This window comes from Mangifera indica, chromosome 8 (genome assembly GCF_011075055.1).
Source record: "Mangifera indica cultivar Alphonso chromosome 8, CATAS_Mindica_2.1, whole genome shotgun sequence".
NCBI lineage: Eukaryota > Viridiplantae > Streptophyta > Magnoliopsida > Sapindales > Anacardiaceae > Mangifera > Mangifera indica.
In genome coordinates, this window is record NC_058144.1 from 817406 (window position 1) to 839744 (window position 22339).

Consider the following 22339-nt stretch of genomic DNA (forward strand, 5'->3'; position numbering starts at 1 on the left):
CACCCAGACGACGAATCGTCCTTCGTCACTCGTTGCATCATTCAAACGCGACGATGAAGTGTTGTCCTTTATTTGTTTTTTTAGATCTAGATGATTCTTCGTCGTCCAAATCTGGACGACGAAGGGTCGTCTTTCATTATCCTTTATAGTCAGAGATAGGAGATCGGTGGAATACGTCAGTCGTTGGTGGTGGCCGGAGAAGGAAGCAAACCTTAGGGATAAAATCTAAACTTTTTAAACTTTAAGGATGAGTTGAGGTGTTAGTTTTTAAAACCTGGAGGGGGAAATGGTGAAATTTTAAAGTTTTAAAGTTTATAGGTAAAATGATTATTTTACCCTTGTTCCTAACTGAGAATTTTGTTGTCCAGATTTGGGCGACGAAGGGTCGTCCTTCGTTGTCCTTTATAGTCGGAGATGAGAGATCAGTGGAATGCGTCAGCCGTCAATGGTGGCCGGAGAAGAAAACAAACCTTAGGGGTAAAATCTAAACTTTTTAAACTTTAAGGATGGGTTGAGGTGTTAGTTTTTAAAACTTGGATGGGAGAAATGGTGAAATTTTAAAGTTTTAAAGTTTATAGGTAAAATGATTATTTTACCCTTGTTCCTAACTGAAAATTTGGATGACAGTTTAGTCATAGGTGAAAGTTTAAGTTTTTCATCTCCCGTGGGTGTAAGTTTGAAATTAGGCTAAAAGTTGGGTGGGAAATTGTTCTTTTCCCTAAAACTTTGGTGGGAAATAGTGCTTTCCCCTTATTATGGGTTTTGCAATGCCAATGAAAGGAGACACCCGTTTCGCTATGAGAAGCCAGTCAGGCACTTGTCAAATAAAATCGATGAGGAGGAGAAGGGTCCTTGAAATTAAAGCATGGTTTTGAACATGGCCCACAAAATAGAAAAAGCCACTTGACGTATCACATCACAGTCTATATTAGTGCCAGACAAGCAGTCTGACATGGCGCGTGGAATACATCATAACACTGTACTTAGAACAGTAAAAGACATGCACTCTTTAAGCCCGGCTGTTTTGCATGTTGTCGAATGAGAGATTCACAGAAATTTAGCACGTAGTAGAACTGCAGAAGGCTGAAACTGCCAGAAAATTTGTGACAATGGCTACAGTGCTCACTCACCATCAGTGTTATTTATTTAAGTTGATTATCTGCTATGTTTGGATTTCTCAATTCATTTTAATGGACTTTTAAGTTGTCTTTGGTTTAATCTTTTTTAAACAAAAATGAAAGATTAATATTTCGATAGATTAACTGGATCATCCTTTTGGTGTTTGATCAAGAGATTAGGGTTTGATTCAGTTGTATCAATCATATAAATCCTCTTATGACAATGGAGCTGGAGCCTCAACCGCTATGCAAACTGATTTTTTGTTTGGTTTTTAATTGATAGTATTGGGCTGCTACGATGTGATTTTTTTTTTTTTTGGTTAAAATTTTCTCAAAGATTCTTAGTAGTGAAATTTCAACCTCTTCTTCAGGAGAAGAAGGCGGTGGCGGTGAAATCCACAAGAGCGAGGAGGAAGGAGCAACGTCAACCAAGGAGCTTGGTGAAGAAAAGGATTTGATGAATTTTACAAGTATATATTGGTGTTTGAGATATGTATATTCTTCAGAATGTTTATGGGTTTGGTAAAAGCAAACGATATGCATGTTGGTTCAGTGAATTAAGCTGGGATACCGTGAATTCTGAATTCAGGTTTGTTTGTAAATTTTTTGTTGTTTTTCTGCTGTAGACAGAAATTTATCATACATGTTTCATAATATTGATTTTTCTCTGTTAATGTGAACTTCTGTGAAGAATTTGATATAACCTTTCTACAAAACTTCCCCAATGTTTCAGTGGCAGGAACATAATGGAGGTGCAGAGGAACTGACTGAAAGAAACGGAGGTATATTAAGAATGTAAGTCCTGATCATAAGTATAGTGAGCAGCACATTCGAGAGGTCGCCAGCATTCAATTGTTTTCTCTTCTGTTTACTGTTTGCAATACAAAATTGTTATGTGAAATTAATGCAATTTCATTGACTTGAGAAATAAATCAATGGATAATTATAATTTGTCAATCATATTAAATAAAGGTAAAAAATTTGTATACAGTAGTTTGATACTTTGATCTTATACCGTTTGTTCTGTGGAATTGGAGTGTAAAGAAGATTTCATCTACCGCTCGCTTATAGGACCATGAATAATAATAGCCTCTCCTTACTTAAAATCTTAAAAGGAAAAGTGAAGAACAAAAGGCAAAGGTGTCGTGGTGTAGTGGGTTATCACGTCAGTCTAACACACTGAAGGTCTCCGGTTCGAGTCCGGGCGACGCCATTGTTTCGTAGATGTGTTAGTTTTACTTTTAAATTATTTACAGTGTACAAACACTGTTTACTTCGCAGTTCGCGCTTACTGTTGCTGCTTAGAGTTTCATGGTTCTAGAAATTTTTCCAGCTAGAGTTCGAGATAAAAGAAAACATGTTCTTTAATTCAAAGCAATATTTTGTAAAATTTATCTCTTTCGTATTGAACTCAAACTTGGCTCTATCAAAATTCGTTAAGGCTAGCTAGAGCCCGAATCTACCCCTAAGAAAGATCATGCAATATATTACGTAGAAAATTCATGAATTGGAATGAAATACAAACACATTTTGTTGACTTCGCATCCATAGCTGTGGCTCCAAGTTGGGGCAGAATTCAATCAAAGCTCAAGCCAGACCTAACTCAAAATCAACTCTAATCCAAAAAAAGTAAGCTCTAAACTGATGAATTAAAATTCAAACTTAGTTCGAAAACATTCTTATTTTGGGTTCAATCTAAAACAGTACAAAATCAAACATTCAAATCGGTTTAAAATCGATTCGTTTCATAAAAACAAACCCAAGTCTTGACTCAAACTTGGCTTGTTCAAATCAATCTTAAGCAACTTGGATTGAATCCAATCTGAAGTGAACTAAAACAGGAATATCGAGTAGTATGATCCATTCAACATTCTTGAATCTGAATGGTTACATTTCCACGTTGAGGAAAAAAAACCAAAGCAATCTGACCCTTGTACAAACACCTAAGAATGTAACCGTATACAGAAGCTTTGATTTTCGCGAGCATTACAAATTTTAAGTTCAACATTATTTAGTAGAATTAGTTTAAAACTTAATACAAAAAACAGAATGAGATTAGAACTTCAAAGACCTTACAAATTGCAGCTACCCTTAGAGGGGCTCTGCATTCTTAATTATCCAAGGGTGCTCCATAATCTTCCGGAGAGAAAGTCTCTTTGAGGAGTCCTTCACCAGAAGCTGCAAAAGCTTTCAGGAACACAGTTCAGTCATTAAGTGCAATACTTGTTTTCAACTCCATATCACTGTGGTAATAGAAGAGGATAAGCTTACCTGGTTGATAAGATTTTTGGCTTCTGATGAGATACTAGGAGTGGAAGGAAAGATCAGGTCAACATTCACAATCCTGTATAAGACAAAATGATTTTATTGTATGATTAAAACCCATTCACAATATACCTCAATCCAACCTAAATAAAGCATACCCATAACCTTCTATGACCTTTTGAATGTGTCATTTTGACTCTCAGCCTCAAATGGAGGGGCACCATAGAGGAACTCGTAGCAAAGAATACCCAATGTCCAGTTATCAACTGCAAAATCATGAGCTTTGTTCTCCACCATTTCTGGTGCTAAATAATCCAATGTTCCACACATAGTGTTTCTCTTGCTTTTTGACTGTACTGACCATCCAAAGTCGGCAATTTTTAATTGACCCTATACATGAAACATATTCACACATAAATCTAGTTTCAGCAAATTAACTAAATCATAAGTATAGGGGGCTGTTTATGTCTCTACTTCCAGAATTTTCCGAACAAAATCATGAATAAGGACATAAGTATAGGGGCTGTTTATGTCTCTACTTCTGGGATTTTCCGAACAAAATCATGAATAAGGACTGGACCACAGCACTGCATCTTGAAGTTTAGTAGCAGCCACGGATGAGGTTATACACAGAAAAATAAACTACTATTGCCTTAACAATCCTTAAAACCATCCATATATTTCTGGTGCTCAAGCATGCAATTAGCAAAAGTGGGGGCTACCCCATAATTAAACACCTGCCAGAATGAAGTTTGAGTAGGAGCTGCTGTTTCCTAACAATAATCAAAACATCACCTGGCAGACTCTGGTTTGACAAGGATTTCAAATTCTTATTTTCTAAAGTATTAAGATTAGTTTTGGGATCGGGAGCTTGTGTGCTCATTTTGTTTTATTATGAGACTCATTTGACATTTGCTTGGGGTATGTCCCTCGTATTCTTGCACGTCATTTTTGTTTTTATAAATTACTTAATTTCTCCAAAAAAGTTGTAACAAAGTACAATACTAAATATAATCCAAGGATTTGCTTTGAGTTTCACAAAAGATCTTTCACTCAAAATGTGAGTACTAAGATAAAAGACTTACAGTCATTCGTTTGTGACATGCCATGTGACAACTTTATATCACTAGAAATTATTCATAGAATAATTATTTGGCTTTTTGGTGAGAAATATTCAACAACTAACAAAATAGAAGAATCTGCTAGCAATCCGACAGATAACTTATCAAACTTCTCCATGTTGACCCAACTACCTTTAACAATCTTACCAATCAGATCACCCAAACTTTGTTTTAGACCAAACAAAAATGTGCTGTTTCAAATTCGATTGAAAAACTAACAACATGCAGTGAAATTACAGGAAAAGAAACTAAACATTCTTAAAGTATACCTCATGATCCAGCAACAAGTTTTCTGGCTTAATATCTCTATGAATCACATGCTTGTCGTGACAGTATGCCAAGGCATGAGTGAGACTTGCAATGTACTGAAAATAAAAAAGTGAAAATTATATATGATATCTCAAGAAAGAAATTTAAGTGAAAAAAAAAACCCATAAAATGAAGAACAAAATTTAAAAATCGTTAAAATAATACCGTAGCGCCTTGCTTTTCAGTGAAATGACCTCTCTTTCTGAGCTCTCTGTAAAGCTCACCACCATGTGCATACTCAAGAATCATGAATATTCGCTCATCGTCATGAAACCAACCGTAGAGGCGCAGTATATTAGGGTGAACTAGACCTGTTTGTATTTCCATCTCTCTTCTCAATTGATGATGAATTCTGTACTTTTCTATCTGCTCTTTGAATATTATCTTCAATGCCACTATGTACTTGCTCTATACTCAACAAAATTTCCCGATCAAATAAAAATGACAAAACGAAATTAGCTTGAAACCAGAAAAATAAGTGAAAAAATAAAAATAAATAACAAACCTTGAATTCTCGAGCTAGGTATACTCTGCCAAATTTGCCTTTGCCCAGGGGCTTTCCGATCTCAAAGTCTTGCAAGGACCATTGTCTCCCAGGATTTTCTCCTGCTTCAGTTTCCGAATTCATTCGTGGAATTTCCAAATTTCGGCTGATACTAGATTGGGAATTCTTGAAACTAGGGGTGTGCACAGTTTGATTTTGTGCAGTTTAAGACATTTTTCAAACAAAACTGAAAAAACGGTTTCAAAAAATTCTAAGCAAAACTAAACCATTTTAGATATCAAACCAAACTAAAAAAAATACGGTTTGGGAATTCTTTACTAAGAAGGTTTAAGTAAACACGTCCAAAGAAAGAAAAAACAAAAGATAGAGTTACATAATGTGTTCACTTCAAAATTTGGACTCGAAAGAAAAACAAAACACAATGTTAAGGAACTACAGTCATTGTTCTCAACTTGAGTAAGGAAGATGAACTTTTTTTCTTTCGTAGCGGGAACTCATCATTGATGTGTGCAATCTTACAAAATTTGGTAAACTATATTATTAGATAAACAAAGATAACCTTCAAATATTAAATGACTACATCATGTAGCATGACAAAATAATCAATTTAGTCCTCATTTTAATTTCTTGATTGCAGTTTGAATAGTAAGGTAGAGCAACCTCAATTATATCACTAGATGATCCGAGTAGGGGACTATGGCAGCCCCTACTTGAATATACCATCCATGTAAATCTACCTTTTTATAAAAATATCTTGAAATCTAATTAAAAGGTGCAATAAAATTGTATAAATTGGAATAAAAACTCCTCTCCTGAGAGTCTTTTGCAGTAAATCATTTGTAATAAAACGGTAAGTGCATCAACTATGCAAAAAAAAAAAAATTTAAATTGGACTATTCTCATGCATATTATGCAACTTATTCATATAACTGGATAATCAGTTCTTCTAGTTTTGAAATAACTTGTCGCATTTGGTTAGTTACCTATTTCAATGGTGTCCCTAACATCCCAAGGGATCAAAATACATACAGAAATTTTCTGTTTCAATATTCTGCAGTTCAAAGCACTAGATAATTACATTCAGTGATATTTCATAATTATTTTGTTATCATTGAATGATTCATTGGTACAACACAACAGCCAACTATTAAGAAGAACAGGAGCAACAACTTAAATTTGTCTTGTTTTAAAGTCAGTATGAGAATGGGATTGGTGTGTTGAAGAAGGGAAAAAAATAAATGGTGTTTCAGTTTTAGCAAAAACCCAACAAGGTTTTGGCCTTTTATGGTGAATTGAAGGCATCCAATCTATGCGATGTTATACTATTTGTTTGTACCCTGAAGATGAATGTTTGGCGTAAGGTTTAAATATACCATACAGTTGATAGATTAATGGAATTTCTGGCTACCAGAGTCCAAGATAAACATCAATATCAAAATCATGTTCTTGGCTTTTGCAGGATTCTTTTTAACTTCTTGCATTACCTAGTTGATGGTGTTAAGAATCCAGAAAAAGGAAGGCCAAGTATGCAGAAACACATGCATCAAAGTTACTAAAACACTGATTCTGATTACTTTTTTTTAGGGATCCGTTCACCATATTGTGCCTGCCTGCCCATCATTTTTTCCTTTTTTTTTCTGCACCTTGTTTTAGTTTTCCTATTCTTCTTGTTTAATTACATAACAAACAGCTAGTGTGTAGAGTGACAAACACCAGACACCAAACAACCTAAAAACCGAAACCTTCGAAATCAAGCACCAAACCAACCCCCCACAACCACACACCACCCCCCCCCCCCCCCAAACAGTATATTCATTTTTAATACCAAACACCACACAAAAAAAAAAAAAAAGGATATAAACTAAAAAAAAATCAAACACCAAACCACCAGAATATACAACTACCAAACATAATATACAGGTAACAAACAGAATATGCACACCAAACAATAGATTCATAAATGAAAAACAAATCGGGAAGAAGAACAACTTACAAGCGATTTGAATGACGACTTAAACAACGACACAATTACGAAACAGTTGGATTACAAGTAGAATGACGACTGAGACGATGATGGTGATTGAGTTATGATTCTTTTTTCCGACAGGCAGACCTGGCCACGGGCCGGTTTGGCCCGTGAACCGGACCGGATAAAACCGGCAAATCCGGAACCGGAATGAACCGGAATCAAAACCGGGGTTTTGCTGTTCGGTTTCGGTTTACATAAATTGGAACCGTAAAACCGTCGGTTCACACTGATTTATGAACCGGATGTTACTGTGCTGAACCGAAAAAATTTGAATTTTTTTAAATTTTACTTAAACAGCCAACGGTTCCCTTAAACCGTTGGCTTGCTGAAGTTTGAAGAAAAACTGCAGGGGACAATTTTCAGCGACATTGCAGGGGACCAAGTCCCCTGCAAATTTTTCATAGAGTCCCCTGCAATTTCTTAAATTATTTTACCCCCTTATTTTTTTAATTTTTTCAATTTTTATATATATATATATATATATATATATATATATATATATATATATATATATATATATCAATTCAAATTTCATTATTTCAAATTTCAATCGTTCTACTACTCTCACTCTCAATCCTTCAAACTCTCATTCTCATTCTTTCAACTCTTAATACTTTCTCAATATTTCAATTCAATCAAATTCTCTTAAATTTAATTAAATTCCTTTTTAATTTTTTATTAATTCTAATTTCTATTTTTATTATACAATTTATAATTAATTATAAAATTTATTTATATAATTAATTTTATTTATTATTTTTGTATTATCTTTCCTAATTAATTATATAATTTATTTATATAATTAATTTTATTTATTTATTTATTATCTTTTATAATTAATCAAATAATTTATTTATATAATTAATTTTATTTATTATCAAAAAATGCTAAGTAGTGAAAATTCTTTCGGTAATAAGAGATTTGGTCAATATTTACATATATCAGATGTGAATAAAAATCAACTTATAGACCCTAAGAAAATACGGAAGAAATTTAATTGAAAAATTAAGTCAAAACCTTTTTTTTAATTTTTAATTATTGTAATTAATAATTTAAAAATTAAATCAAAATCATGTATTAAAATTGACGGTTCAATATCAATTTCGAATCGAAACCGTCAGTTCTGAACCGGGGCCATGAACCGGAACCATCGGTTCCGAACCGTAGACGAACCGTCCTATTACGGTTTCGATTCAGGGTCCTTATGTTTTTAAACCATGAACCGACAGTTTTAAACCGAAACCGATGGTTCACGAACCGTCGCCAGGTCTACCGACAGGTAACAATGACCGTGAAGAAAACTGAGAAATGGAGGAAAGAGGCGGTACTCGGCTGTCGAGCGTTACTGTCCAGAGAGAGACAGAGCCAGGTCGATGAAAAATGAGACTTCCATCAATACGGAAAACAGTTCTGTCGGACGTGTTTAATGATGAGCGGGTTATTGTGGTCTTTTCACGTCATATGTTTGGGTTCGAATTTCGACCGTCTCTTGCCTTCTTAAATGTATTTTCTTTGAAGTTGGACCTTGGGCTTTAAAAAAGATGGTAATATGCACGTGTCATTACATGTTAAACTTCAACTTTGCCTTTCAAATTTTTTCCTGGGTTGGACGTAATATCTTCACCAGATAAGCTTGTAATGAATCCTAACAATTATAAAATTTTTTACTGGGTTTTAAATATCCTTTGGCGAGTGTATCTATCTCACATCATACCAAATTATAACCTAACCACTGTTGAAACCAACTTCATGGTACTAGCTACAGACAACTCGATCATATGATATCCTCTATAACAGCAATGAGATGATACATGGGATAAAAATAAAGGATTTACATTCCAGAAAGTTCTTAAATCGTGAGGGCATATTAGAGATGATTTGGAATTCAATTAGAGCCAAACTCCAGATTCCACTGTTCAAGTTCTTCCCACTTGCTTTTATTTAAACTGGGTCTAATTACAGCCATTGCCTTCTTAAAGTCTTCATATCTTAGAGGTCTTAGCTGGTAGTAAGAAAAAGAAAAAAAAACAACAGTTAGCATCAAATATTAATTTCTCCAAAATATGGAAAAAAAAGTTACCAGGTCCAAAATCTTCTAGCCGGATTACCTGATTTGCCTTGACAGTCAGAATGTTGGCACCAAGCTCTCTAATTGGCATCATTGCAGCTTCTTCACATAATGCTTGTAAATCACTTCCAGAGTATCCTGTTTATTACACATTGCCACATTAAAATTTTCATTTTGTATATCAGAATTGAAGTATAAAATATTCTGAATACTGTGATTGCATCAGGCTGTGTCAAGTGTCTTGACAGAACAAGTTCATTGGCTGCAAGACACAAACCGTCTCAATCTTGGCTGAATTAATTTTTGCCAATTAAAATGGTTTATACCACTACCATCCAAACAAATATTAGTGAAAATGTTATCATACAGATAAAAATTTTACCTTCTGTGTCCCTCACAAGCCTTTGTAGGTCTCCACCTGACAGATAATGACAAGAATCAGCAAAGTTCAGTAAAGACAGCAGATTAACAGAAAATGCAAGGGATACACGATTGTGAAATACACAGTGCCATAACTGTATTATAAACAGACATTATTTGCAGAATACACATAGATTCAACAGTGTCCTTTACAACCAAAGACCAAGATTGCAGAAATCAGTTGATCACCAAAAAAACCTTCTTCTCGATAGATTTACCAGGTAAGGAAAATGCTTGGCCCTTCAGTTTGTGTTTAAGAAGAAGTCTCCTAACATTTTCATCAGGTAGAGGTATGTATATTCTCTTCACCTGGTTCAGGTTTTCACATTAAATGAGTCACTAATGTCAAATAATATGCCACTTAAAACAAAGAGAATATGACTCTCGACATGCACAGCAATGGCCACACTATATTGTCACAAGTCAACATTTTCTAAGCCATGGAGACCAGGCAACTGGGACGGGGATGGGAAGGGTTGGGGTAAGCAGCATAACTGACAAGGCTGACTTGTTATATGGAACAGAACAGAAAAGTTTAAAAACTAGTACATTACGTCCAGCTTCATCCACCCTACATTTTTCAAACATACTTCTCTAGATATCCATTATCTTTTCTCTCTTGCCACTCTAGCTGGTAATTTATGGATAAGTTTTACGATACAAATACATACACTCATAACAGTGAACAATTCTAAACAAAAAGGCAACAAAATTCCAGAATATTTGGACAGACTCAGCTCTTAAAAATCACTTGTCTAGACATCAATAGCATCAATGAAGCAGAAGCAGCAGGAAAAATATATTAAACAGTAGAACATGAATCAACACTGCCTCCAAATTAAGGCTACAACTAATGGCAATGTTACGTCTCCTAGCTAAAGACCAAAAAATAAAAAATCTACCTGCATGGGTATTTTTAGGACTTAAATAATATTATTCTTGGTACATTAAGTATAATTTTTAGGATTTGCTATTAAGAATATCATCAGAATTTAAGAAAAAGAGAGAAGCATAATACTATAACTAATGGCCTAGAAGAAAATCTTTTGAACCACAACCTGGTACTATTCTCATCTACTTCCAATAATAAGTCAAGTTTCAAAAATTAATTCATTAACATACTAACCAATCTCCTAAGAACTGCATCATCCAATTCTTGTGGCTTATTAGTAGCACCTGCAATATATGAAGACCAAGAAATTACAAAATTGTAAGGGACTCCTATAAGTACTCCCTTTGAAAAAAAAAAAATCATATATCATCTCAGGTCAGGAGATGCACATAATCAATTTTGAAGATAATTTTAAAAAGAAAAGGAAATGCAATCACCATATCAAAACTAAAATAAACATTATGAGGAACAAGGTTGCCAAGATTTACACTCTTGACGAGTCCAAGAGACCACCAAGGTTTCAACTGGTCAATAATACAATATATGAAGCTTACCCATGACAATCACTAAATCATTGGAATTAGATGTAACTCCATCAAACTGTATCAGAAACTCAGACTTCAACCTTCTGCTTGCATCATTCTCATTAGCTAACCTTGTTGACATTATGCTATCAATCTATTTAAAGCAACAAAGGAAATATGCACAGTCAATGACCATCTAATAGAAACCAGGGATGAATAGATATCATTACAGTAAAATTTAACTAAACTCAGATTGACAAGCAAACTTGACAACAAATCCTCAAATTTTTGCATACACAAAATTGTTTTAGATGAAATATTGCAGTTGAGCAATGCTGGAGGTATTGCTAGTTTTAACAGTTGTGTTAGACAATATTTGCACTGAGATGTTTGAACTTAATAATATGCTATTTCAAAAAGAGATGAGCATCCTGAAGCAACACATTGAATATTCTAGCAGTTGAATTACTTCCTTAACTCTTACAGATCACTAAGAACGAGCTAAAGTAAGTTGACATATCAAATTAAGTTATGGAAGTACTACCAGTGACAGTGATACCACTACCCAAATGGAAAAGTTGATGACAATAACAACAATAACAGTAACAAATGATAACATGCAAAGCAGAAGCAACTTGTGAGACAGGAGCAGGAAGAGGTTTTTTGAATAGATTTTCCAGACAAATCAGCATACTTCATCAATGAAAATTACAGACGGCTGTCTTGATATAGCAACCATGAACAGTGTCCGGACAAGCTTCTCAGCCTCGCCCACCTAATATACAGCAGAACTGATTAGGACACAACTTAGAAAAGCGCTATTTGCATAATAAGTAGAAACAAAACAATATGGACAGGGACAAACCCATTTTGATGTTAATGAAGATGCAGAAACATTGAAAAACGTTGCCTGTGACTCTGATGCCACTACTTTGGCAAGCATGGTCTTCCCATTTCCCGGTGGACCAAAGAGAAGCAAACCTGAAAACCAAAATAAAGAAATTCTGTCCATGTAACAAGTCTTAAGTGCTAACACATCATTTTCTGGATTAATCAATAAGTACCTCTTGCTGGCTTCCGAAGGCCAGTGAACAAATCTCTTCTTTTGGTTGGCAGAATAACCATTTCCATTAAAGTTTGCTTAGCTTTCTCAAGGCCAGCTGCCAAAAGATCCAGTGCTTATGAAATTATAATGTGATAAAAAAATATTCATTAATTTATTTATTTTTACGAAAAAAAGGGAGAAAGCAAGAAAATTTTCTCACCAACATCTTCCCACTTCACAGAAGGACTTTTATCCACTATTGCTGTATTTATCATTTCAACCAAATTTGATTCATATCTGCTACCAGATTCCTGCAGAGGTTTAGAGTTTACAGCTTTGTCAGTCTGATTCCTTGCAACTGGATTGTTTTTATTCAAATGTAGAGGATTTTGTGACACTTTTTTTCTGTAATTTGATGTTGATGAAACTGCAGCAGTTTGGGCACGAGGGATGGTGCTCTGCAAATATTTTTGAAAATTATAAACATGCCATTAAAATACAGTAAAAAATTTATCAATAACATACAGCTCAAAAATTTGTGCAAACTTTCTTCAAGAAAAAAGAATAAAGACATTTCTCAAAACCATAGCACCAGTATCCGTAAGGATCACAAAAGAAAGAAAAAGTTTGTTACACCATTGATATGACCTCCATATATGGCTAGAGGACCTAATCAACCCTGGGTTTCCTAAAATAGTTTGAGCTGCTTCTGCCAGACAATAATCTTTATAAACTCGTTGGTTCTCCAGAAGTAAAGTTTGATATATGATTTTCAGAAGCCAAGACAGAGAATCTGATACAGAAATTCCAAAGTTCTTTGTTTCAACTTTAAAGAACTAAATAGCAATAAAAATGCCCTTATGAAACATTAATTCTACCTTGAAGAACTAAATAGGAAGAAAATTGCCCTTCTGAAGCCTTAATATGAGATAAGATTTATACAAGTAAATGCTAAAAACTTCAACACTGTAGGAATACAGTATATGTGACAGATGTTCCTTAATTCTAAGAAGGAATAGAAAAAACTATAGCTTTTGCAGAATCAAACACTGCATAAAAATAATTCCGTTCTTTGTCATACTCAGAATGTTAAAAAGCATCGCCAACTAAAGCATCAGATGGAACATGTCCAAGATTAACAATAAGAAAAGAAACCCACACACAGAGATGCGATATTACCGTACCTTGTTCATTGATGTGCCGCCTGAAATGACCAAAATTAGAAAGGCCAAAGTAAGCACAACCGGTTTTTAAAAAGATATAAAAGAAAATGGTCAATGAAAAGAAAACAGTATCAATCGCAAACCTGTGCGCTGACCCAAAGTCTGTAATCTATCAGACACTTGACTCTGCCATTTCAATATCTTTTGCCGATAAGATTTCACCTTCTCTACTTCACTGTCAAAACAGTGTCCAATTATCAAAACTATTTGAGAGAATGAACAAACAACACAAATGTCCTAGATTTTAATACCTAGAGCTGATATAAGATGGAACAGGAGTCGAAATAGCTTCGTTTAAAATTCGTTGGGCGTTGTTGTAATGAATAATAGCATCGTCAACCAAACCCCATTCGTCAGCCCTAACCGCTTTGTCAATCTCTTCTTTAGCTAAATCGAAGTATCCTTTAAGCTTGTATGCTGTTCTTTCGTTTGTGACTAAAGTTCCTGCTCCAGTATCCATTGTGGAAGAGCTAGGGTTTTGTCCAGATTCATAGGGCGAATTATCGTTTGGGAAAATTGATCCTAGAGAATCAATGATGCCTTTGAGGAAACTCATGTCTGACAAAATTAACCAAAAACAATTTATTCAGGTTTAAATTCAAAGAGGAAAAAAGAAAAAGGAAATTTGAAATTCATGGAAACGATTTAGATTTTACGAACCATTTCACGGATCATGTAAGAATTTGTGATGAAATTCACTGTACGGGAAATCAATTAGGTGAAGAGAACCTGGAAATTGAATCACAGAATTCAGTAAAGATTGGGAGAAACTTGAAGATGTCAGTAGAATATGGGTCGGAACATGATTTGTAAATAGGAGAAGGAGCAGTTTGTAAGTTAGAAAATTAAGACCGAAAAAAAAGGAGGCCCGAGTGGTTTTATAGCTTATGTCGCGCGCCAAGTTGTTCGCTTAATAATGTCATAATTTCGAATTTGATCTAACGATCATTAAGCGATGTCGTATTATATCTATTATTAACGTCATTCCGAAAAGTACACGGTGTTATTTCAATTTTCTATTTTAGATGGTAAATTACGTTTCACCCAAGGTTTAGCCAAATAATTTGGCACCCACTTAATTTCTAATGGTCAAAGGACTATTCTCCACCTAAGTTTTAATACAAAGATAAATGCATATTTGTGAGATTTTAAAATTTTAATTATTAATTAATGACTCAATTTCTATTAAGAATCTCAGTTAAAATTAGAGATAAACTATTATTTATTAAAAACATTTAAAAAATTAAAGTTTTATCAAATTTTTTTTCTTAAATTTAAAATTTTCACAATTTTTTTTATCCAAAGTTTTCAAGTTTTAAAAAGTGAATATTTAATCTCCAAATTCCTAGATTTTCTTTGTCATATCTTGTGATGACAACTATCTAGAGATAAGATAGAGAGTCAGTGACCATCTTTGATAACCAAAAAGATGATGTTTCTTTGTCGACAGACGCATCTCTTTGATTGTTAGACATAGTTGTAGGCTCTTTATCTCGTCTCCAATGGTAGTCATTGTCAAAGATGGTCATCGAAGAAGGGAGAAAGAAAACAAGGATTTTTGGGTGAGATAATTATTTTTTAAAGTTTGAAAACTTCTAAAGAAAAAATTATGAGATTTTTAAACTCGAAAAAAAAATATGATAACATTTTTATTTTTAAAATTTTTTTTAGTAAATAATGATTTTATCTATAATTCTAACTAAAATTTTTAACAGATATAAGGTCACCAATAAATATTAAAATGTTTAATATCTTGTAAATATGTATTTATTTTTATATTAAAATTTAGGGAAAAAATAGTCCTTGACCAATTTCTAAATTCTAATTTTTAGCCACAATATTTAAATTCAGTATTTGAAAAGAACCATAATGTGTTAGAAAGACAAATAAATATGTTAACTTGTGTGAAATTACGTAAAAAAGCAATCAAATCCACGGTTAAAATCACATTAAATAAATAAAATTTTATAAAATCTGATTAAATTGTATTTTTATATGCAATTAAACAATTAAAATCGTAATTATTATGTGATTCGATTCGTCCGAATCACATTAAAAAATCAGCCTAATCTTTAGTTCATACATGGTTCGTTCAATCCAAATTCAAACATTTCAAAACGAAACAATCTTTAATCGTGAATGAATCTTATGGCAATGGGTAATAAATATTTTGTGATTGTGGGTATTAAACAAAAATTGCAATTTTTGGGTGTCGGTCTTACTTTTTCAACCGTTATGGAAGGAAGCGATTTTTCTTCAGTAGGTAGTGCAGTAAAGGAGACAAAATGTAGCGAAAAGGATAGAAAATCCAAAATTTAATGGAAAATCCAGAACGGGATAAGGATATTTCCACCTGCGCAGTATGGACGTCGGTTAAGCAAGTAATGAAAGCAGAAAATTCAATGCAACAGACAGAGGGACATGTAATTTTGCAGTTGGCAATTGTGAGTTTCTTTCTGCTCTGGCTCTGGCCTGCACCGGTTGAATGCTTTTATCTCTCTGAACAAATGTCGATGCTTAGAGCGAGAAGTCCATACTTTTGACGCGCCAAATTGCAAAAACGAATCGGAACCTTTGCGTCTGCTGAGAGAAAAGTTGGAGACAAACTTGTAGAGGGTTGTGAGATCAACGTTTTAAATTTCATTCTCATTTCTAATCCACAAATTATTTAACTCATTTACCGCACACTTCAATCGGCTTGTAATTTTCTCTCTCTCTTGAAGAAAATAAATTTCTTCGATTCTCTTGATTTTTCTTTTTTTAATCGAAATTCTGTTTGGATTCCAGGAAAATGGGGTTGATTTCCGGGATTTTATTTGGGACGATCTTTGGGATTGTATTAATGGCTGGATGGCGGCACATGATGAGGTACCGAAGCAACAAGCGAGTTGCAAAGGTAAGCTATTTTTTTCAACTTCTTTTTTATGGAAAACAAGCTTTTTCTTTTAGCCTTTTGAAAATTTCACAGATAGTTATGGATTAAAGAATTAAAACGAACATAGGATTGCTCTACTGATTTTTTACCCATATATAGCTTGAATTTACTTATCTCTTGATGTCTGGATTAAGATTTGAAGTAGTAGAGTACCAAACACTGTTAGTTTTGCCTTGAGTTTTTGAAGAATTATCTTCCAAACGAGCATAGTAGCATTCTTCACATCATCAGAGGCACTTTATCGAGTAAAAATGGGCAATATTCTTGTAATATTAATGAATTTTGGGTATTTGAAACAGTTTTATCGCTTCTCTGTGGTTTGTTCATAGGTTAGTACTATTTTGACTGGTTTCTACTTTTCTCCATGACGGTTATTCATTTTATCTATTTTGCTCCCTCAGGCAGTTGACATTAAACTTCTTGGGTCACTTAAAAGAGATGATTTGAAGAAAATATGTGGTGACAATTTTCCTGAATGGATATCATTCCCTGAGTATGAACAGGTTGGCTGTTTTTTCTTTCTTTCTTTTTTGTTTTTTTCATTTTTGTCTAGTGTATATATAATTTTTTTAAACAGAAAAAGAAAACAAAAAATTTCCAAATTAATCTTTTGTTTTAAAAGTAAAAGTTTCTTAACAAAAATGTCAGAGTATGATCTGATGAATTCTGGGTTTTTGAAAAGTCACTTTGCTGGTTTATTTATTTATTTGTTTTTGCTGCCAATATTAAAGGAAGAGTATCATCTGCTAATTATTTAATGCATGAAAGACCCAATTTACTTAATAAGTTATCTAAGGAAATTGTTCTGATCTATAGTTATGCTTTTTGTGCTATATTTTTGGTTTATGATATGTGCTTTTAAATTCAAAAGCAATTTTATTGGGAAATATCTGGTAATAGTATGCTTCCGAAGTTATCTTGATCACTATGATTTCCTCCCGTGTCCAATGTAGCTTATTGTGCATATACTATGGTTGGGTGTCTCAGGTGAAATGGTTGAACAAGGAATTGAGCAAATTATGGCCATATGTTGCAGATGTAAGCTCCTTGCTTTTCCTACTATATATCTTAACATGAGATAAGATAAATCAGTGGACTCCTTAGTGTTCAACAATGAATGAAGAGTTTTCATTTATGAAACTACTGCAAATAAAAGGTTCGAAGAATGTGAAGGAACTATTTGACAAAAGCCATGATTCTATCATAGGTTATTGGCTTCTTCTTTCTAGGAGTACAATTATTTTAGTAGATATATAAGATATTTTAGTGAAGAGAAATTATCAGTGAAGGTAAAGGAAGAAGAGAAAGGATTAATGGATCTCAATATGGAGAGAGAACCAGAGAATACAAATATGAGGCAATGCTAATGTGTTTGTTTTCAGGCAGCAGAATTGGTGATAAAAGAATCTGTTGAGCCTCTACTGGAAGAATACCGACCTCCAGGAATTACGTCATTAAAGTTTAGCAAGTTGTCTCTTGGCAATGTGGCACCCAAAATTGAAGGTATGCTTCAGTTTATTTCATTTGTTTCTTTTTTTTTTTTGAATTTTTCCAATATCGTTCTTACTTCTACATCATATTTATTTTTATAACCAAGGACTCGCCCAGGGGTAAACTCAGGGCACAATGATCGGACCCACAACTATTGTACCAGGTAAGTCAAGGTTTTACAAACGTGACAGAGGCTCAAACCCAAACCTTCACCTTAGAAGTTCTAATGCTCAACCAGTCTTATTAACTCTTAAGGTTACTTTTGTATCATATTTCATGGAGATTTCAGTAAATTTCAGAGTACCTTTCTTGGATTTTTATTTAGTTATTTTGAAACATAATAACTTGAAAACATCAGTTCAAATTTTCTGGAAGTAGATCTTCCAAGATTGTTACATACTACAAAATCCCAAATTCATATAAAATTGCATTAAGATTCAATTTTTTTTTAAATTTAATGCTGCCATAGGGATACTTACAAAGGTGAGTGATTTTCTCTTTTCTTCGATTTCTTTAGCTAACAAGAGAGAATTTCATCTCATGTTTCTTTAAGGGGAAAATTTCTCTTTTTTGTTTCTTTTTTTTTTCCCTCCATGTATATATTTCCCTTTTTCATGTTTTGTAAGTTTAGTTTCTGTCTTGTGTGCCCATTCTAATATTGTCACTACCAAAATTTGATCCTTGGCTTGAGGTTTGGCCACAACTCACATAAATTTGAGTGTGTTAATGATATTGTCACTATTGAAGTTCATCTCATCCCTCATATGTATATTTTTTTATTTCCTCTGGTTGCTTTTGAGGTATTTGAACCTGTATAATTACTTAATGCAGGTATCCGTGTTCAGAGTCTTAAGGAAGGTCAAATTACTATGGATATTGATTTCCGTTGGGGTGGTGATCCAAGCATCATTTTAGGTGTTGAAGCTGCACTTGTAGCTTCAATACCCATTCAGGTTAGTGCATCGACTTTGAACGATACTTTTTTCTTCATTCTGAATTTTGTTGCATTTAGAAGCCATATAATTTTTTTTTTTGTCTTTTTCATTTAGAATTTTAACAAACAAGTGGTAACTAATCAAAGTATTGCCATGGTGTTATATCTACAGTTGAAAGACCTTCAAGTTTTTACCATTATTCGTGTTATCTTCCAACTTGCTGAAGAGATACCATGCATTTCTGCCATTGTCGTTGCTCTACTTTCTGAGGTATATTTCAACAAATTTTCATATGGTGTGCAAATATGAAGTGGATTCAGTGGTTTTCTTCTCTTCCACCAAAGTCCTATGTCAAAAGGAACAAAAAATCAAATTAAAAAGTTGTGTGCTGCTTTTTAAGTTAAAATTTGAAGATAATTAAATGTGTTTAGTTCTTCTCGTCAGTGTTAGCTATGGTGAGCAGAGCACATGTGTACAAATAACATCTGCAACCCTGTTACTTTTATCCAGATTGTTGGTACTGTTGTGAGTCATTCTTAATGCTGTTTTAACAATCTATTAGTTTTGACTATTTGTCTACAGAAAATTTTCTCATTCTTAATGGTTTTAAGCACTTTCGGTGTTTGTTTGATTTTTTTTAAATATGATTTTCGTGCTTATATCATATGATTTAAAATGGATGAGAAATTCCCACATGGATTTAGTCTGTCCGAAATTCATAATGCACACATAATGACTGGAGACTCTGTGCACTTGTTAACACTGCCATGAACTAGTGTTGTTATGCATATTGACTAATTCTCATATACGTTTAATCAGCCAAAGCCAAGAATTGATTATACTCTCAAGGCTATTGGTGGAAGCTTAACAGCCATTCCCGGAATTTCGGATATGATTGATGTAAGTTCTATTCTTGGTATTTGAATTTTTATTATTATTTTGATTAAATAGTCCTGTTTGACTTAAGACTGTTGCTTGGTCTTATTGTTCTGCTTTTATCATTTCTTAGGATACTGTGAATACAATTGTCACAGACATGCTTCAATGGCCCCATAGGATTGTTGTCCCAATAGGTGGTATACCTGTTGATACAAGGTAAATTTTAATCTACAAATTCCTGTTCTCGGTTGCTTGGGATTCTTTCTTGCTATGCACTATGCAAGAGTGCAACCCCTAGAAAATATTGAATTGAGCCATAGTGGATGAGCAATTTAATTCATTACCTGTGCTAGAGTTAATCTATTTCATTTCATTATATGGATACTAGGTAGTTATTTTATTCTGTTTTTTCTAATGGTGTTATATAAGTGTTTCTTTTTCTGTATGCAGTGAATTGGAGCTTAAACCTCAGGGGAAAATTACAGTTACTGTCGTAAAAGCAAATAATTTGAAGAACATGGAGATGATTGGAAAATCTGATCCTTATGTGGTTCTGTATATTCGGCCACTATTCAAGGTTAAAACACATGTTGTTGACAACAACCTCAATCCTGTTTGGAACCAAGCATTTGAGTTGATTGCAGAAGACAAAGAGACAGAGTCAATTGTTTTTGAGGTTTTAACCTGCAAACACTTTTATTTCTTACGTAATTCTATTTTGTTTATGCTTTTCGCAATATGTGGCCTCTTTGATGGATATGTGTACATGCAAGCATGCATGTTATATCTTTGCATTCACATTATGAGTGGGAAATTATTATAAATGTCATGCGGACTTTCAACAATTGTCCATCCCTAATGCTACACAATAATTTGTTTGAATTTTTAGTCACAATCAGGTCTGCATGTGCCAGTACACAGTCATACACATAGTTGGGCTTACCCCAGAACATTTCAGTATGTTGTGTGCGAATTTTTGTTTTAGCTGGAGATTGATTACGAAGTTCAAGTTAGTGGACCTCAATCATTCAACTCAAACAAAGCCTTGATTCCATGCATCTGGGTCTATTGCCTCCATTTTTTCGGTGGGGTGGGGGGAAGGGGTGTAGAATATGAAAATTGCTACGTGTTTTTAATGGTTGCCTCTATCCATGCTATCTGATTGAGGGGAAGTTCTTAATGCTCTTATGTATTATTAATGCTATTTTTTTTAAGGATTAAGGATGGCTACATCTGTTTTCCTTTGTGCAAGTAAGTAATATTCTTAAACCTCTTATACAGGTTCTCGATCAGGACATTGGTCAAGATAAGAGATTGGGAATAGCCAAATTGCCTTTGATTGAAATTGGAGCAGAGACTCCAAATGAGGTTGAATTGAGACTTCAACCATCACTTGATATGTTGAAAATAAAAGACAAGAGGGACAGAGGAACCCTTGCTGTAAAGGTAGGCACTTTGCTCAGCATGGTTTTATCCTATTGATGTTAGTGATTTCAGATATAGTTATGACACTGTAGTTTATTTGGGGTATAAATATATATAATCTATTACATTCTGTTGTTTCTCATAATATGGCATGTCCTGTTTGCTTCCCATGTACGTGGTTTAAGCAATCAATAATGTTTTGTTACTTACCCTAATACCTTATGATATGTTCCTATTAAATTATTTTGTTTGTGGGGAAGGTTTGCAATAAGAATTTACTGAATATTGTTGCTTGTCAACATTTCTTAGAATGATGGCCTTGGGTAGCCCATTGCTATTTGTATCCTTTGCCAAGGTGGAGATTTTAATTTAGAATGCTATACTGGCCTGTATTTCCTTTTATTTAGTTATTTTCCATTGTAATAATATCTTGGTTTAATTTTCAGGTATTGTACCATGAATTTAATAAAGAGGAGCAGTTGGCCGCACTAGAAGCAGAGAAGACGATCCTGGAAGAAAGAAAGAAGCTGAAAGCTGAAGGTGTTATTGGGAGTACAATGGATGCACTTGATGAAGCAGTCTCCCTGGTTGGTTCTGGAGTTGGGCTTGTTGGAACTGGAATTGGTGCTGGAGCTGGGCTTGTGGGCAGTGGTGTTGGTGCTGGCGTCGGAATCGTTGGGAGTGGCCTTGGAGCTGTGGGCAGTGGCTTGAGCAAAGCAGGAAAGTTTATGGGCAGGACTTTGACAGGGCATTCCAGCAAAAAGAGTGGCAGCAATACTCCAGTGACTAGCATCCAGGAAAACGGTGGTGCAAAGTCGTTACAACGCTGAAATGGTGGTGCAAGGTATGCGAATGTAAATATACTTGTATGTACTCTACTGGGTGGAATTATTTTATTTCCTTGGTAGTTTCTGCTATGCTGTTCTTTCTCCTAGCTTGAGAATTTGTTAATAAAAAAGCCGGTATTCTTCAACTTGCTTTTTACTGAATTATCTTCGGTTTAGGTCATCGTGTAATTGTAACTTAGAATGTTGTACAAAATTGTGTATGTTAATCCTAAATCCTGTTATTTGTATCTGATGCCTAAGTAAATCCTTAGCCAGTGCCACTGCTTCTTGGATTTTTCTAGGAAAATTATTGCAGAAATCATACCAT

General features: G+C 34.0%; 3 protein-coding genes, 1 long non-coding RNA gene and 1 other non-coding gene across 11 annotated transcripts; 3 read left to right on the forward strand and 2 right to left on the reverse strand.

Annotated features, from left to right (window-relative positions):
* Positions 1-1057: 1057 nt before the first annotated feature.
* LOC123222614 lies at positions 1058-2050 on the forward strand. Its single transcript, XR_006503679.1, has 2 exons — positions 1058-1707; positions 1852-2050. It is a non-coding gene; the product is annotated as an uncharacterized LOC123222614 (long non-coding RNA).
* Positions 2051-2257: 207 nt separating this feature from the next.
* TRNAV-AAC lies at positions 2258-2331 on the forward strand. The gene has a single exon. It is a non-coding gene; the product is annotated as a tRNA-Val (tRNA).
* A 620-nt stretch (positions 2332-2951) lies between these two features.
* On the reverse strand, positions 2952-7432 carry LOC123224230 (serine/threonine-protein kinase Aurora-3-like). Of its 5 annotated transcripts, none has more exons than XM_044647834.1 (7): positions 7312-7432; positions 5319-5544; positions 4979-5221; positions 4774-4869; positions 3559-3773; positions 3390-3462; positions 2952-3296 (listed from the first exon to the last, which is right to left on the reverse strand). In XM_044647834.1, the coding sequence occupies exons 2-7, from the start codon at positions 5439-5441 to the stop codon at positions 3210-3212; spliced, it is 837 nt and encodes a 278-aa protein (XP_044503769.1). In that variant the 5' UTR covers positions 5442-5544; positions 7312-7432; the 3' UTR covers positions 2952-3209. The 5 variants fall into 5 exon arrangements, 3 of the variants coding, with proteins under 3 accessions (XP_044503769.1, XP_044503771.1, XP_044503770.1); XM_044647836.1 differs by having other exon boundaries at positions 3559-3734; positions 7312-7424; XM_044647835.1 differs by having other exon boundaries at positions 5319-5635; positions 7312-7424.
* A 1554-nt stretch (positions 7433-8986) lies between these two features.
* Positions 8987-14392, reverse strand: LOC123224229 (spastin-like). 2 transcript variants are annotated; one of them, XM_044647833.1, is made up of 15 exons: positions 14180-14391; positions 13771-14077; positions 13603-13694; positions 13481-13500; positions 12695-12754; positions 12517-12607; positions 12316-12411; positions 12117-12232; positions 11946-12026; positions 11282-11405; positions 10962-11011; positions 10054-10144; positions 9798-9833; positions 9456-9553; positions 8987-9349 (listed from the first exon to the last, which is right to left on the reverse strand). In XM_044647833.1, exons 2-15 carry the CDS (start codon positions 14073-14075, stop codon positions 9233-9235), a joined length of 1377 nt encoding a protein of 458 aa, XP_044503768.1. In that variant the 5' UTR covers positions 14076-14077; positions 14180-14391; the 3' UTR covers positions 8987-9232. The 2 variants fall into 2 exon arrangements, with proteins under 2 accessions (XP_044503768.1, XP_044503767.1); XM_044647832.1 differs by having other exon boundaries at positions 12517-12754; positions 14180-14392.
* A 1421-nt stretch (positions 14393-15813) lies between these two features.
* Positions 15814-22256, forward strand: LOC123224228 (calcium-dependent lipid-binding protein-like). 2 transcript variants are annotated; one of them, XM_044647831.1, is made up of 12 exons: positions 15814-16138; positions 16307-16415; positions 16856-16957; positions 17442-17492; positions 17837-17957; positions 18777-18898; positions 19052-19150; positions 19700-19780; positions 19890-19975; positions 20210-20435; positions 21041-21205; positions 21631-22256. In XM_044647831.1, the coding sequence occupies exons 2-12, from the start codon at positions 16311-16313 to the stop codon at positions 22012-22014; spliced, it is 1542 nt and encodes a 513-aa protein (XP_044503766.1). In that variant the 5' UTR covers positions 15814-16138; positions 16307-16310; the 3' UTR covers positions 22015-22256. The 2 variants fall into 2 exon arrangements, with proteins under 2 accessions (XP_044503766.1, XP_044503765.1); XM_044647830.1 differs by having other exon boundaries at positions 15815-16219.
* Positions 22257-22339: the final 83 nt, after the last annotated feature.

Coding starts and splice junctions, on each gene's coding strand:
- LOC123224229 (XM_044647832.1), bottom strand. CDS start 14,075: ATGAGTTTCCTCAAAGGCATCATTGATTCTCTAGGATCAATTTTCCCA. Junction 12,412..12,516: donor TGTGAAGTGGGAAGATGTTG/GTGAGAAAATTT, acceptor ATCTTTTGGCAG/CTGGCCTTGAGAAAGCTAAG. Junction 12,027..12,116: donor CTTCATTAACATCAAAATGG/GTTTGTCCCTGT, acceptor GCTGTATATTAG/GTGGGCGAGGCTGAGAAGCT.
- LOC123224228 (XM_044647831.1), top strand. CDS start 16,311: ATGGGGTTGATTTCCGGGATTTTATTTGGGACGATCTTTGGGATTGTA. Junction 18,899..19,051: donor TAGCTTCAATACCCATTCAG/GTTAGTGCATCG, acceptor TTATATCTACAG/TTGAAAGACCTTCAAGTTTT. Junction 21,206..21,630: donor GAGGAACCCTTGCTGTAAAG/GTAGGCACTTTG, acceptor TTTAATTTTCAG/GTATTGTACCATGAATTTAA.
- LOC123224230 (XM_044647834.1), bottom strand. CDS start 5,441: ATGAATTCGGAAACTGAAGCAGGAGAAAATCCTGGGAGACAATGGTCC. Junction 5,222..5,318: donor ACCTAGCTCGAGAATTCAAG/GTTTGTTATTTA, acceptor TGTTGAGTATAG/AGCAAGTACATAGTGGCATT. Junction 3,297..3,389: donor CCAAAAATCTTATCAACCAG/GTAAGCTTATCC, acceptor AAGCTTTTGCAG/CTTCTGGTGAAGGACTCCTC.